This window comes from Geotrypetes seraphini, chromosome 2, assembly GCF_902459505.1.
Source record: "Geotrypetes seraphini chromosome 2, aGeoSer1.1, whole genome shotgun sequence".
Lineage (NCBI taxonomy): Eukaryota > Metazoa > Chordata > Amphibia > Gymnophiona > Dermophiidae > Geotrypetes > Geotrypetes seraphini.
Window position 1 is genome coordinate 416,119,159 of NC_047085.1, and position 14,362 is coordinate 416,133,520.

Genomic DNA, 14,362 nt, shown 5'->3' on the forward strand with positions numbered 1-14,362 from the left:
CTTACATTTTTCTCTAAAGAGGCCATTTTAATCCCGCTACTGGCTATGGGGCTCATAATATATATTTTTTTTAAGTTCAAAAAGTGGCCTAAATCGGTACTTGGATGATCAAAAAGACAGATCGTCCAAGTACCGATAATCAAAGCTGGTTTTAGATGTATCTAAAACCAGCTTAGGCCTTTACCCTGCCTCTGAATGCATAGAGTGAAAAGAGGTGTTTTTAGAGGAGGGGAAACGGAGGGAGGTGGGCAGGAGGTGGACCGACCTAGACTTAGTCATATTGCAAGTACAGTGGTACCTCGGTTTACGAGTGCACCGGTTTGCGAGTGTTTTGCAAGACGAGCAAAACATTCGCAAAATCGGCGCCTCGGAAACCAAGCGCGCTTCGATTTGCGAGCACCCCCCCCCCCCTTGCGAACGTGAACTCTCACATTGAACGTGAACTCTCAAGGCCCAGCACAGGAAGCAGATCTTCAGGCACCGGCACCACGCACAGGACATGCTGGTGCCGGTGCCGCTGCGGAGACTACAGCAAAGTAAGAAGATGGTTCGGGTGGATTGGGGGGACCTCAGGTCGCGGCAGGGGAGGTTCCCGATGGCGGCGGGGGGGTGCGGATCGCGGGGGGGAGGGTGCCGGTTCACGGGGGGGCCTTCGGGGGGGAGCAATGCCGGTTCTCGTGGGGGGGGAGCAGCGCTGCTGGCCTCGGGGGGGGTGTGGGAACCTATCAAAGCGAGTTTCCATTATTTCCTATGGGGAAACTCGCTTTGATAAATGAGCATTTTGGATTACGAGCATGCTCCTGGAACGGATTATGCTCGTATTCCAAGGTACCACTGTATAACCAAAAGTCTAGGGAGTTGGCCCAGTCAGAACTTATACGTTTTGACTTAGACCAAGTCAAAACAGGTATAAGTTCCAAATAGGGGCCACTGAGCTGATCGCGGCTGCCCCGGCAACCTGCCCCCTCCCCCCCACCGCAATGATTGCAGCAGGAGAGATACCGCAACCCTCCCCCCACCCTTAACCCTGAACTGGCAGGAAGGATCCCAAGCTCTCCTGCCAACGGTGCCGAACGCCCCCTCCCCCAACTACCCAGCCTCCTCTAACCCCGGACCCTCCCCCCCTAGCTTACCTTAACGTTGGCCGTCCAGACGGGTCCCTAGTCCTCAGAATGCCTAGGGCTTGATTGGCCCAGGCACCTAAGGCCTCGCCCATAGATAGATACTTTGAGCCTGCCATCTGGGCTTTAGTCTGTTGAGAAACAATGTATAAAATATTGTACATGTGCTATTCTGCTTTACAGGGGTTCCCGCAGCATCTTTAGTGACCCCTGCTGATGTCATCAAGACCAGATTACAGGTGGCAGCTCGTGCAGGACAAACTACTTATAGTGGTGTTACAGATTGCTTTGTAAAGATTCTTCGAGAGGAAGGCCCGAGAGCTTTCTGGAAAGGAGCTGGAGGTATCTAAACAAATGTTGCCATCCTGCTTAGTATTTAATTTCACAAAGAATTTTCAGATTTATGGAGAAATTCATCCTTCTTTCTCTCTTTTTGCATCTTTTCTTTTAGCTCGAGTGTTTCGATCCTCTCCCCAGTTTGGGGTCACATTGCTAACATATGAGCTGCTTCAAAAATGGTTATATATCGATTTTGGGGGAGTGTAAGTGCTTGTTTGGTGTGATCACATTTATTTTTGTTGTATAAGATTTGTAAAAAAAAAAATTTAGAGTAAAATACATTACTCCAAAATGTCAGTAGTGATTGACACACAGGCCAAAAGCAGGGTGGATCACTAGGACCATGGCCTAACCAATATTTTTCCCTACACAGCAAGTGGGGATATAGAGGGCAAGGGTGAATATTAGGGTTTTTTTTCCTTTCCACACCTTCAATCCTTCAAATGGTGCTCTGCTTCCCCTGGCAGTGTGCCAGGCACAAACACACGCAGTTTGGAGATGATTATATAAAACATTTTCTGCATGAAAAACTTGTTTTATGTTATAAAACTGCACTAGGTATACACATGTATTCTTTGATGATGAGGTGATCTTCACATGGTCATTCCTGAAGGTATAGTTTGGGTAGAATTGGAGCAAAGCTGCGATATATGTGTGCATTTTATTAAATGTGTAAATACAGGTAAAGGGAACATGCACATATTTACACGTTCTTTGGAGCAGATATAAATGTGTGTGTTACTGGAGGCCATTGTAGGAGTTTGTTACATAAACGCACATGGGCACTTCTCTTGCCTTCATAAAATAGGCAAGTTTGTTGACATTTCTTTAGGTGCCCTGCTTTAAAATTAGCTGCAGTGTGTGTGTTGGACCAGCCTATGAAAGCATGCTTTGCAGCTTATTTATTGCTGTGTATGACTTTTAAAGCAGGACTACCAAATTAAAAAAAAAAAAAAACAACAACCCTGTTTTTTTGTAGCTTGCATTTAGACCAGACCAGGCAAACAGCACGTAACAGAAACCTTATGACCTTACTTTGCCTGTTTCTATTTTTCTTTTTCATGTTACAGGAAACCAGCTGCAGCAGAGCCAGTTCCCAAATCAAGAATCACACTACCCGCCCCTAATCCAGACCACATCGGTGGTTATAAACTGGCAGTTGCCACATTTGCAGGGATTGAAAGCAAATTTGGTTTATATCTTCCTCGATTCCTAACTTCAGCACCCGCTGCAAAGACAATTCCAGCCACAAATCCATAAAGGAAAAGTCTGCATTCTGCCTGTTTAATGTTAGCTTGTTTTGATTTGAGTCCCCTTCCCCATATGAAAGAAAATTATTTTCACTTTAATTAGACTAGGACTTTTTTTGGGGGGGGATATTTTATTGTTGAGTGGGAAAGGGATTCTGAAACGCATCTTCATTTTCCCTGAGCTTCCTTAAACCAAATCACTGTGAGTCTTCAGAGACATTTCTTTGAGTTAATACCTATGAATGTATTTGTTGCCATTTTTATAGAGAAGAGCTATAATATGATGAATATTTGTGTGAGATATAAGCAGGAACATGGAGGATGTATGATGACGTTCACACTCTGCTTGATGAAGTTGGTTCCTTGAGTGGGCCTCTTCTACTCAACAGAGGCTGCAAATTGCTTTGAAGAAAATCCTGCTTAAGTTTAGTGAGCCATATAGTGTTCCTACACAAAATCTTTTAGAATGAGGAGGTATCAATGATTGATGTACTTAGTGGTTAAGATCTGAGTACAGATGTAAGGGAACAAAGTTACTGAAATAGCCACTTTGGCACCGATGGTCTTAAAACTGTATATGCACAGATCTTATTTCGGGATTATGTTGTGTAGATTTTATGTGAGCTGTTTCTGTAGAAGAACCACACTGGGAATTATGTTTAGCTACTTCAGTTGCACGTGTCTTCTTCAGGAAAAGTTATGCCCATCATCCTTGTAGTTTTATGGGCATCCTGTGAGTGAGTCTAGAATTTTTATTGCAAAACTGGCAGACAGTTTAGGGCCGACTGACAAATCGTGACCTGGAGATGGATATCTGGATTCATGTTTCTATTAGGCACTTGTAGTAAAATGCTGCTGTTTGGTTTAAATAAATGAAATTGAAAATCCATGTACTGTATCGATTGTATCTGCCTTAACTATTACTTTGTAATTTAGAACACATTTCTTTTATAGTTCATTGAAATCATATGGGTGGTGATGCGTCTGATAAAATGAGTTTTCATCACATTTCTTTGCTTCTGGCCTGATGATTATGCATTTTGTACACCAGTTTGAAAGAGTAGGGTCAGTCCTATGTTAACAAACACAGGGACTTGTGCAATTTGCACTCTGAATTGCAGCCAGAATATGCATATATTTTAATCCTGTTCCTGATCTATTGAATTGCTTTATATAAAACTGCAATTTAATTTCAGCTGTTTTTATGACTTGACGTTTTAGGGCTTCCGTTGAAATAGTGCCAATGTTTAGCACATATGCAGTGTTAATACTTGAAAGATGAGAGTAATAAGATGTAATATTTTAATCTCTCGTTAAGAGCGCAAAAGATGGTCTAAATATTTAAAATTTGTTTTTTTTCTAAATATATTAGAATGTGTAAGAGTGCTGCTCAGTATCCAGAGGAACTTAACCCTCAATACCTGCTCTGAGAAACAGAAGTTATGCTATGTTATGTTATATGTAATCTCGTATCACGCCATATCCTCTCCAAGTAGAGTTCAAAGTATGTTGATGTAAATAATTTATTTACAATTGAAATATTTTTAACAATATTTGTTCTCAAGTGCATAATTATTGTGAGAAAAAATGAGAACAGTCCATTCAAACTTCAAAGCAGAATAACAAAAAGCTTCAGATGGAACCTTGAAACAGTTGCAGTGACTGCCAGCAGTGGCATAGCGAGGGTAGGAGGTCTCCCCCGACCCCCACACCACACCCGTGCCCTTCCTTCCCCCCTCTGTACCTCTTTAAATCTTCACCAGTGCAAGCAGCTTCTCCAGCCTGCTGCTCGCACTGACGTTGGCTTTCCCTCTGACGTCACTTCCTGGCCCTGCGACCTGGAAGTGATTTCAGAGGGGAACCAGGCCAGCGCAAGCAGCAGGCTGGAAAGGTTGCTCATGCTGGCAAAGATTTAAAGAGGTGAGGGTGGGGAAGGGAGGGCGGAGAGGTGCTGGTGCACCCACCAAGATGGTGCCTGAGGCAGTGTGCCCCCGCACCCCCTACTATGCCACTGACTGCCAGTTTCTGTGTAAGGCAGTAACACAAACAAATGAATACTTCACCTTGCAAACATATTTTGCCCACATTAAATTAGCATTCATGAAACTACAGAATGCCTAAATGTAGTCAGGCACTTTTGACAATCCTGTGATGTTTTTTTGTGGGGTTTTTTTTTTTTTTTTTTGCTTGTGGACAAAAATTCAAAATATACATTTTCATTTGTGCTCATCTTCTCTTTGAAATGAAGAGACGAGGCAGTGTCTAATAAGAGAAAAGATCTGATTGTTTAACTTCTTAGAACTGTTCTTGCATTTGAGCTGTTCTGAGAAGAGTTATATTGGGAAAGTCCTTTCTTTCACTATATGGTGAACAGGTATAATGTATTCTAGATTTTTAATGTTTTTTTCTGATAGTCAGGATTTTCATAAGGATACAAAATGGTAGTTTATAAGAAATATTTGGTGCCTCTGCTTGTGAAATTCAGCATAAAGTACTAAATAATACCTGAGCACATAAGAGGTTGTAAGATCTGAATAAATAAAAATTCAGTATAAAAGATCATTCCTGTTTTTTTCCCCTCAAAAGAATTTTTTATGTTGTAAGAGCATGTACACTGCTTCACATCAGTGGGACTTTTTATATCTAAAAGTTCACATACTGAACTTGGAACTGAGAGGTGGTGTACGTGTTTGGTTAGGAGATTCCCCACCTTTTCTTTCTTGGCTTTTCATTGTTTCCCTGTATAGCTAATTGTTTTCTGCCAAGCTCCTTCCAGTTCTTGAGCTGAGCAGAATAGCAGAGATTAACATACAGAGGAACTTGAGAAGAGTGATGATGGTGAACCTTATGAAGGACCGGACAAAACTATCGTTACCACCGATTATTTTAGGAGTACCTGGCTGATGAACCCAAGCTTGGGTCTGCACTAATTAGATGCCAGTATCATTTTTGTGGGATTGGATGCACTAGAATGGCAAAAGTACATTTGTGCACATGTTCTTGTCTGCAGGTAGTTAAACTGTTCTTACATATGCTGCATCAGTCAGGAAATAAAATGGGAGTGTGTGTAGCAAACATAAGAATATGACAAAAATGATTACATCCATTCCTATAAACCTCTGCCACACTCACAATATATTTTTCAGGGCTGGGCAGACTGTTTTTTGGATTCCTCTGTTATCTTTACAGCAACACAGACAATGCAGTTCTCTCATTACTCCCATGCTTTAGAAACATTTTATTTCAAATAAATATATTCTATGCAGCACATCATACTACATAAGGAGCAGCAATGTTCATATTCATATAGTACATCCATTCATGATGTAAGTCACCATGTGAAACACCACATCTAAAGTCTTTGGCCCAGTCTCATACAGCGAAGCACACCACATCTGCACATAATCATATCTGACTTCATATGGATTTAATACAACTGCGCCTGAAGTAAAAGCAGCTAGAAGTTTCACTGGAGCTGGCTGCCCGGTATGTGCAGCTACTAAGTAGTTAAAAGACATCAACTAAGTCCATAAAGGTCTTTTGTTTGTGTTTGGTGTGTGTATTGTCATTTTTTTTTTAATGTAAGGCAGGATTATAAAGCCTGGAACTGCTACGGACAGTTTGAATTTTATAAAGCTCATTATGATCCACAGGGAGAGCACTTGAAAAATGATGACACATTAAGCTGGCAGAAGAAGCCACAGTAATACTGATAAAATACAGAGAATCCAACCAGCAAACAGGTAAGTAGAACACAATCTTCAGTCCATTAAGCTGATAGTTCTACTGTGCCCTCTTCCTCACCATCTGCCCTGTTAGCACGGATCTCCACCAAAGTCCGAGCAAAACGGCTCCATTCGTCATTATGGGGAACAGCAAACTGTAATAGAGAGGAAAAATGTTCAGGAATATGAATGTAAGTTTTATAAATTTAATATCATGGTTTTGGAAAATGTATTTATAAATGAGCAGGACCCATTTTATGGTTTACTTTCAGACCTCCAAGTACAACAGCTAAATGTTTTCTGAACACATGGAAATGCTGGAGTGATAAACCCGTGATGGGGCATAATTGTAAGGGATGTCTAAGTCCGTTTACATCCATTTCGCAAGTCATCCAAAGTCAAAAAGAGCCTAAGTCCCATTTTCGAAAGAGACGTCCAACGTCTTTTGACTTTCGAAAATCGTCCAATTATACGTCCTGAAGATCTGATCGTCCAAGCCGCTAAAACGTCGATCTTTAAAGCACATTTTCGTCCAACTGTCTGTCCAAGTCCAAAACGTCTAGAACAAGCCCTGTTGGACATGGGAGGGGCCTGCAAAGTGATGGACAGAACACCCAGACAGGGCACCTGAATAGTGGGTACCTTACAAGGCACTGCTATGAACCTCACAAACAGGGTGCCATGGCTTCTCCTCACTACAGCTTCCTTATAGGTGACGGTGAGCCCCCCAAACCACCTCCAGAATCCCCTAGACCCACTTATCTACCACCCCAATAGCCCTTATGGCTGCAGGAGCCACTTATATGCCAGTAAAAAAGGGTTTTGGGGGTGTATAGGGCAGTGCACATGTTTAAGTATCAATGCAGTGATTACAGGGGCTTTTGGGCATGGGTCCTCCTCTCTATGGGTCCCAAACCTACCCCCAAGATGACTTAAGCTGCCTCTGTGCTGGACGACTAGGCTTTCCTATGCCAGGCGGCCAGGTGATGATGTTCTGGAGGCTGAATTTTAAAGTTGTGATTAAATTTTTTGTTGGGGGGGTCGGTGACCACTGGGGTAGTGTGTGGGGGTCTGTTTTATGTGTTTTCAGTGCATATCTGGTGAGTTTAGGTGGGTTTTTGTGACTTAGACCATGTTTCAAATGGTCTAAGTCAGTGGTTCCCAACCCTGTCCTAGAGGACCACCAGGCCAATCGGGTTTTCAGGCTAGCCCTAATGAATATGCATGGAGCACATTTGCATGCCTGTCACTTCCATTATATGCAAATCTCTCTCATGCATATTCATTAGGGCTAGCCTGAAAACCCGATTGGCCTGGTGGTCCTCCAGGACAGGATTGGGAACCACTGGTCTAAGTCACAACGTCCAAGTTCCGTCGATTGTGGGCTGTATCACTTTTGGTTATACATGCTGTACGACTAAGTCTAAGCCGGCCCACGTCCCGCCCAGCTCCCGCCCTCGACACACCTCCCAAAACGCCCCATATAGCTTTGGACGTTGAGCGGCACTATGAGGGCCTAAGTTGTTTAGAAATACGTCCAAAACCCGGTTTGATTATCGGCGCTTGAACGTTTTTGAGAAATGTTCATCCCAGTGCCGACTTAGGCTGATTTTTGGACATTTTTCTCTTTCGATTATGAGCCCCATAGTGCACTCGTGTCCATTGTTGAATATCAAATCACATGTTGTATTGAGGGTCTAACTTCCTTTAGACCTTAAAAAAAGTCATCAATTGCCTTTTCAGCCCATACCTCAAAAAGCAACCAACACACACTTTAAAATACATAACACCTTAAAATCTATGCAAATAACCCCAAAACCACACATGTATTAATATCTCATTGCACCTTCTCTACCCCTAAAAGAAAAAAAAAATCAAATAGGAATCTCCTTATCTCCACCAGATGTGACCAGGCATGAAATTGAGCTGTTCTGTTTCTATTACTGATGAATTGTGTTTAATAGCACCCGTATTTAGATTCAGCTTTAAGAGCAGTGAAATCTGTGTATAGCAAAAGTTCCATCTTAGAGTTCTAAGTAATCATTATTTTTTCCATGTGAAGAAAATAGTGTTAATTTTTTTTTTCATTCACCATTCCAGATCTGTATTTTCAGGAAAATATTGAAGCAGAATCAAAACTAAAAACTAAACGAGACTATCCTGAGAAGAGTTTTGTATGTGGGTGAAGCTGAAAGCAGGCTGTGAAAACTATAATAAGGCTGTTTAAAGTAATTCTGCATGCTGTTCTAAATTCTTCAATTTGAAATTTTTGTTTTGTACTATTTTTCTTAAAATAATTTTTTATTCTTTCATTTTTTTAGGGTTACATTTGGATTAAAATGTGTAGTTGTGATCGCATGATTAAAAGTATGTCTCTTCTCTTCCCCCCTCCCCCCCAAACACACACACGCACACATAGCAGCCCCTTGTGATTCTGGGCAATAGAGGGTTGAATGATTTGCCCTTTAGTTGTGTGATTAATTATGATTAAAATTTTAAGCGAAATGCAGCTCTAAAAATAATGCAAAATTGATTTGTAGCATTTAAATTCATTACACTGCCACAGCGCATACTCGTAGAAACAAAATCCAGAAAATAGAACCCCAGAATGAAGCATTGCTTTCTCCTTCCTGTGCCTGCTTGTCTTTTTAGACCTTATGGAGTGTTAGGTTATCTATTTGAGTTGGTGAATTGCTGGGAGTTGTACCTCCACTCCCACAACCAACCATCCTCTCCATATATGGTGGCTGGCTGACAGTTGAGCTCCCTCCTTTTAAACAACAATTCTTCATCTATTTAATTATAAAATCCTCTAAAAGGACATCAACCAAGCAAAAGAAGCATATGGTATATGCGTTATGAGAAAAGACCAGCTGTAAATTCTAAACATCAGCAGATACTATGAGCCGTTCGCCTGCTCCTGCCTTTAACCTGCTCTCACCGTAACTGACATCTCCAGGGCTTCCAGGCCACCTCTCTTCCTCCGGGGCTTGGCGTGTGATCGAGTGCCGCCCCCCAGAAGCAGCCGGGAACCCTCCTGAACTGCGGCAGTTAAGCCGTTCACCTGCTCCTGCCTGTTCCCTGCTCGCACCGCAACTGACACCTCCGGGACTCCCAGGCCACCTCTCTTCCTCCGGGGCTCGGCGTGTGAGCAAGCTCCGCCCCCCAGTAACAGCTGGGAACACTCCTGAACTGCAGCAGTTGAACCGTTTGCCTGCTCCTGCCTTTTGCCTGCTTACACCGCAACTGACATTTCCAGGGCTCCCAGGCCACCTCTCTTCCTCCAGGGCTTGGCGTGTGAGCGAGCTCCGCCCCCCAGAAGCAGCCGGGAACCCTCCTGAACTGCGACAGTTGAGCCGTTCGCCTGCTCCTGCCTTTTGCCTACTCCTACCGATACCGGCGAATCGCACTACAACCGACTCATCCGCTGATTGTCCGCTGGCTTCGGCCATTGAGAGGAGCGTCCCCCACAGCCACCACCACCACCGCGAAGGGAAGGCCATGGTTAGCCCAGATGGCATGGTCACCGAGGAGCCGCGCACGGTCAAAATGGCACAATACCTGTCCAAAAAGAGACAAATTCATCAGGTTTGGCATGCAGGAGGAGGATGTGAACTTCTCGGTCGAGTTCGAAATGCAGAGACACTGGATTTGGGGCTTCCGATGTGTTGGCAAGGATTGGATGATACCTGGTGAAATTTGGCGGTCTAACAGTGAAGTCATCTCAATCTGGACTTTAATCCGACTGTTCTGATTTTTTATTTGTAACTTTTTTTCCAGTTTATGTTTCATTGTTAATTTCATTCATTGATTTGCCCCTTGTTTTGTTTTATTTTTTAACATTTGAATTTCTCCAGAATTCTATTGCTCAATGGTTCCCCCTTTCTGCAGCTATTCCTATCTCTCTTCTTTTCTACCTTTCAAAGTCCTTGGATCAATGTAGTCTTGTTGGAATTTTTATTTTCTTATTTTTTTCTTCTATTTCTATTTCTTACTTTTATTACTCAACTAATTGTTAATTTTCCAGGTACTTCAGTTAGATTGTGAGCCTTCGGGACAGTAAGGGAAGTTCTAAGTACCTATTCTTTATTTATTTATCTTTATTTATTCATCTTATTTTTATTGTATCCTTTAATGTATATTTTCTCTGTAAACCTATATTACTTATAATTTTAATGCATACTATTGTCTATTTTCTGTAAACCGCTTAGAATCCTAACGGAGTTTAGCGGTATATAAGAAATAAATTACATTACATTACATTACATATAACATCAGCTAAATGACAAGATCATTTCAGACTGTGATACTAATAAACAAATGCAAATTAATACAGAACTACCAGCTTCTAACAAAAAAGAAAGGCATCATTTTATGGTCCATGAGGAGAAGTCTCTAAGGCCATACATAGAACTATTTATTTTTTTATTTTTTTCAAAGCAGCAAAAGGAAAAAGTAATGATGATTCTATTTTTGCTTAGCATGAATTAGATTACAAAAGCAAATGGAAACATGAGGGTGCCACGAAGCTGCTTTTTTTTCTTTTTTAATTCCCTGGTAGGAGTGTGGTATGATAGTATGATTTTTACCTAAGCTGCATTAGGTGCTTATTGCACTTTTTAAAGACCTCCTTTTACTAAGGTGTAGATGGACTGGAGTGACCTTTGACGGAGACTTCAGTAGTTGGAACCTAAGAACAGTACCAGGCAGAGCTTTATACTCTTGTCCAGAAATAGATAAGGAAAAGAATCCCCCCCCCCCCTAAAAAAAAAAAAAAAAAAAAGATTGAATCAGGTTGGGCAGACTAGATGGACCATTCGGGTCTTTATCTGCCGTTATCTACCATGCTACTATGTTATGTTACTATGTTCTCTGTAAAATTTGACTGGCCGTTCCTGCAGCTATTATTGTAACGATTTCAAAAAGAGAAGTCATTCGCCAAAAAACTGTGCATGCAAATGAGGTTAATATGTGTTAAGCAGACAGCTTAGTAAACAAGACCTCCCAGTGTTAATTTTGTTTAGGATATCAGTAGAGAAGCAGGGAATTAATTGAAACTAATAAAAGCAAAAACACTGCCTCTTTGAAAATGCACCATGTCCTTTTTTAAAAAAAAAAAAAACAACAACACAAAAACACAACTTCTGACAGAAAACAGGGCACCTGAATTCAGAGGTGTTAAAACACACACCAGCCAACGTAAATAATTGTTATTGTTTTTTGCTTTGGCTCACTGCTGCAGTCTGCTTCTGTTTGTGCCATATATTTTCTGTAAATTTGCCAGTGAAAAATAAGACATGTTATAATAATCATAATTATCATATCATAAAGTTTTTATATACCATTGCAGCTTAATTCAGGATGGTTTGCAGCATAAGAGACAACTTATGATTCAACCTAACACTTATAAGCTACTGTATAACTATAGAGTAATTTTATTCAAGGTATTTTATGAACAACCAAGTTTTCAGTAGCCTCTGAAATTTAAGATAATTTTCAAATCTGATTTCAGCAAGTGAGAAACTCCATACACTTGGTACTGATGTATTAAAAGGTTTCTTGCAAGATGAAGCTAAGTGTGTGGAAGAACAGTTGAAAGTTTAAACTTATTAGCATGAATCAAATAGCTTAATTCTTACGGTTAGAGAATGACAGGGAAAAAATTTGTCCCCGTCCCCACGAACTCACTCCCCGTCCCCGTGACTGAGTTTGGTCCATGTCCCCGCAAACCATCTGATCCCATCTACAAAAGCCTCAAATAGTTTTATACTGAACTTATTTTATTAAAGTATAAAGAGAAACAATATTCTGTACAATTGTCATTTTATAAATCAAAGTTCTGGCTGCCAAACTATAGAAAGAGATCTTCAGCTGGCTGGGCTTTGTTTATAAATGTTTATCAAAGTAGTATACAACTAATATACTACTTTATCCTAAAGCAAAAAATAAAAAAAAAAAGCAAATAAATATAATTTTTTTTCTACCTTTGTTGTCTAATTTCTGCTTTTCTTATCTTCTCCTCATTCAATTCCTTCCATCCACTGTCTGCCTTCTTTCTGCCTCTTCCATATGCTCTGTTACTGTGCCTCTCCCTTCCATCTCTCTTTCCACTCCCCCACCCCAATTGGTATGGCACCCATCTTCTCCCCTCTACTCCCCCATAGTCTGGCATCTCTTCTTCTCTTCCATCTTTCCTTCCCTCCCCCAGGTGGTTTTTAGCATCTCTCTCCTCCTTTCCTCACCTCAAATCTGGTATGTGTCTCCCTAATCCAGCATGTGCCTTTTTTTTTTTTTCTTTAACCCCTTCTTCCATCCAGTTCCCTTCAGTGTCTGTTCCGCTCTCTCTTCCCCATTTCCCTTCAGCATCTTCTCCCCACTCTCTCTTCCCCAGTTCCCTTCAGCATCTTCTCCCCACTCTCTCTTCCCCAGTTCCCTTCAGCATTTTCTCCCCACTCTCTCTTCCCCAGTTCCCTTCAGCATCCTCCCCACTCTGTCTTCCCCAGTTCCCTTCAGCGTCTTTTCTCCACTCTCTTCCCCATTTCCCTTTAGCATCTTCTCCCTACTCTCTCTTCCCCAATCCCCTTCAGCGTCTTCTCCCCTCTCTTCCCCATTTCTGTCTTCTCCCCAATCTCTCTTCCCAATTTCCTTTCAGCATCTGTTCTTCTCCACCCCCCCCCCTTTGCGTAGTCCAGCAGCCCCCTCCTTCCCACTCGCCACAGTCCAAGCATCTCCCTCACTTCCTTCCCCTTACCTTCGCTGGCGATTTTTAATTTTTACTCAACAAGTGGCTGGAGCCTTGAAGTTGCATGCGGCTGCCGGAAACTACTCCTCTGATGCAATTTCCTGTTTCTGGTTGTGTCAGAGGAGAACTTTCCGGCAGCTACACATGACTTCAAGGCTCCGGCTGCTTGTTCAGCAAAAATTAAAAATCACCAGTAAAGTTAAGGGGAAGGAATGGAGGGAGGGATATTCTCAGACAGCAGCAATCGTTAGGAAGGAGGGAGAGGGCTGCTGGACCGGGCGGTGAATGTCCTTGTCCCTGAACCTGCAGCGACCACTTTTTTTCCCCCACCATTTCGAACAGCCACTGTGTCATTCTCTACTTAGGGCCTCTTTTATAAAGTCACAGTAGCGAGTCCTGCCATGGCAAATGCGATGAAGCAAATAGGAATTGAATTGGCTTCATCGCAATTGCCACACTGGGAATCAGTACTGCAGTTTGGAACGGGCTCCCAAGTTTGGTCTGAATTTGAGTAATACTTATTATACAGAATGGACAATTACCATACATGAACTTGAAGGCTAAACACAAGTTTTAAATTCAGAATGGAAAGCAAGGCCTTCAAGAGAGAAGTCAATCTTTCAAAAGAAACCCTCAACTGAACTCCTTTGAAATGTTCAAGTGCTGCATTGAATCAGTCTAGTGTTAAATTCCTGAAAATTACACATTTTTTGCCCCTCATGACCATTTTGTAACAAGGATATTTCAGATATTAAGGTGATGCAGTGTGCTTCCAAGTTCTTCACAGCATGGGTGGTCATTTGAAAACAAAATAAAAAAATACTGCTGAGATCATGGAATACAAGACTCACAATGAACACATTTTTTAAAGGAAATAATAGATTATTTTCTGATTGCAAAGAAAGACAGCATACCAAGACCCAGATGCACAAAACTTTTAACGCCGTCACTAAACTGTTTTCCGATGGATTAGCCTGCATGCATTTTAGTGGTGGATTATCAAAGCATCTTATCTCAGTGTTTAGCAAGGTTTCTAGCAGTCTCCGATACTGACCTGCAAATGGGCTCTTCACACTGAAATGAGCACTCAGTGGATTCTTCATAATTGCCGAGCCATTTTCTAAGAGCGGCATCGGCTTTTGGCAATAAAAATCAGTGACTTCTCCAGGGGGTGCAGGTACAGTG

General features: G+C 41.7%; 2 protein-coding genes across 10 annotated transcripts in view; one reads left to right on the forward strand and one right to left on the reverse strand.

The window, feature by feature from the left end:
- SLC25A13 (solute carrier family 25 member 13) overlaps positions 1-3,599 on the forward strand; it is a 475,810-nt gene extending 472,211 nt beyond the window's left edge. For 5 of the 6 annotated variants that reach the window (XM_033931081.1, XM_033931080.1, XM_033931079.1 and 2 more), the window contains 3 exons: positions 1,305-1,463; positions 1,573-1,663; positions 2,531-3,599. In XM_033931081.1, the coding sequence (XP_033786972.1) occupies positions 1,305-1,463; positions 1,573-1,663; positions 2,531-2,720 (440 nt within the window). In that variant the 3' untranslated portion in view covers positions 2,721-3,599. The remainder of the gene's footprint in view (positions 1-1,304; positions 1,464-1,572; positions 1,664-2,530) is intronic. The other variant, XM_033931082.1, reaches the window with a different exon arrangement.
- Positions 3,600-4,606: 1,007 nt separating this feature from the next.
- DYNC1I1 (dynein cytoplasmic 1 intermediate chain 1) overlaps positions 4,607-14,362 on the reverse strand; it is a 587,025-nt gene continuing 577,269 nt past the window's right edge. For all 4 annotated transcript variants that reach the window (XM_033931086.1, XM_033931087.1, XM_033931085.1 and 1 more), the window contains one exon: positions 4,607-6,590. In XM_033931086.1, the coding sequence (XP_033786977.1) occupies positions 6,480-6,590 (111 nt within the window). In that variant the 3' untranslated portion in view covers positions 4,607-6,479. The remainder of the gene's footprint in view (positions 6,591-14,362) is intronic.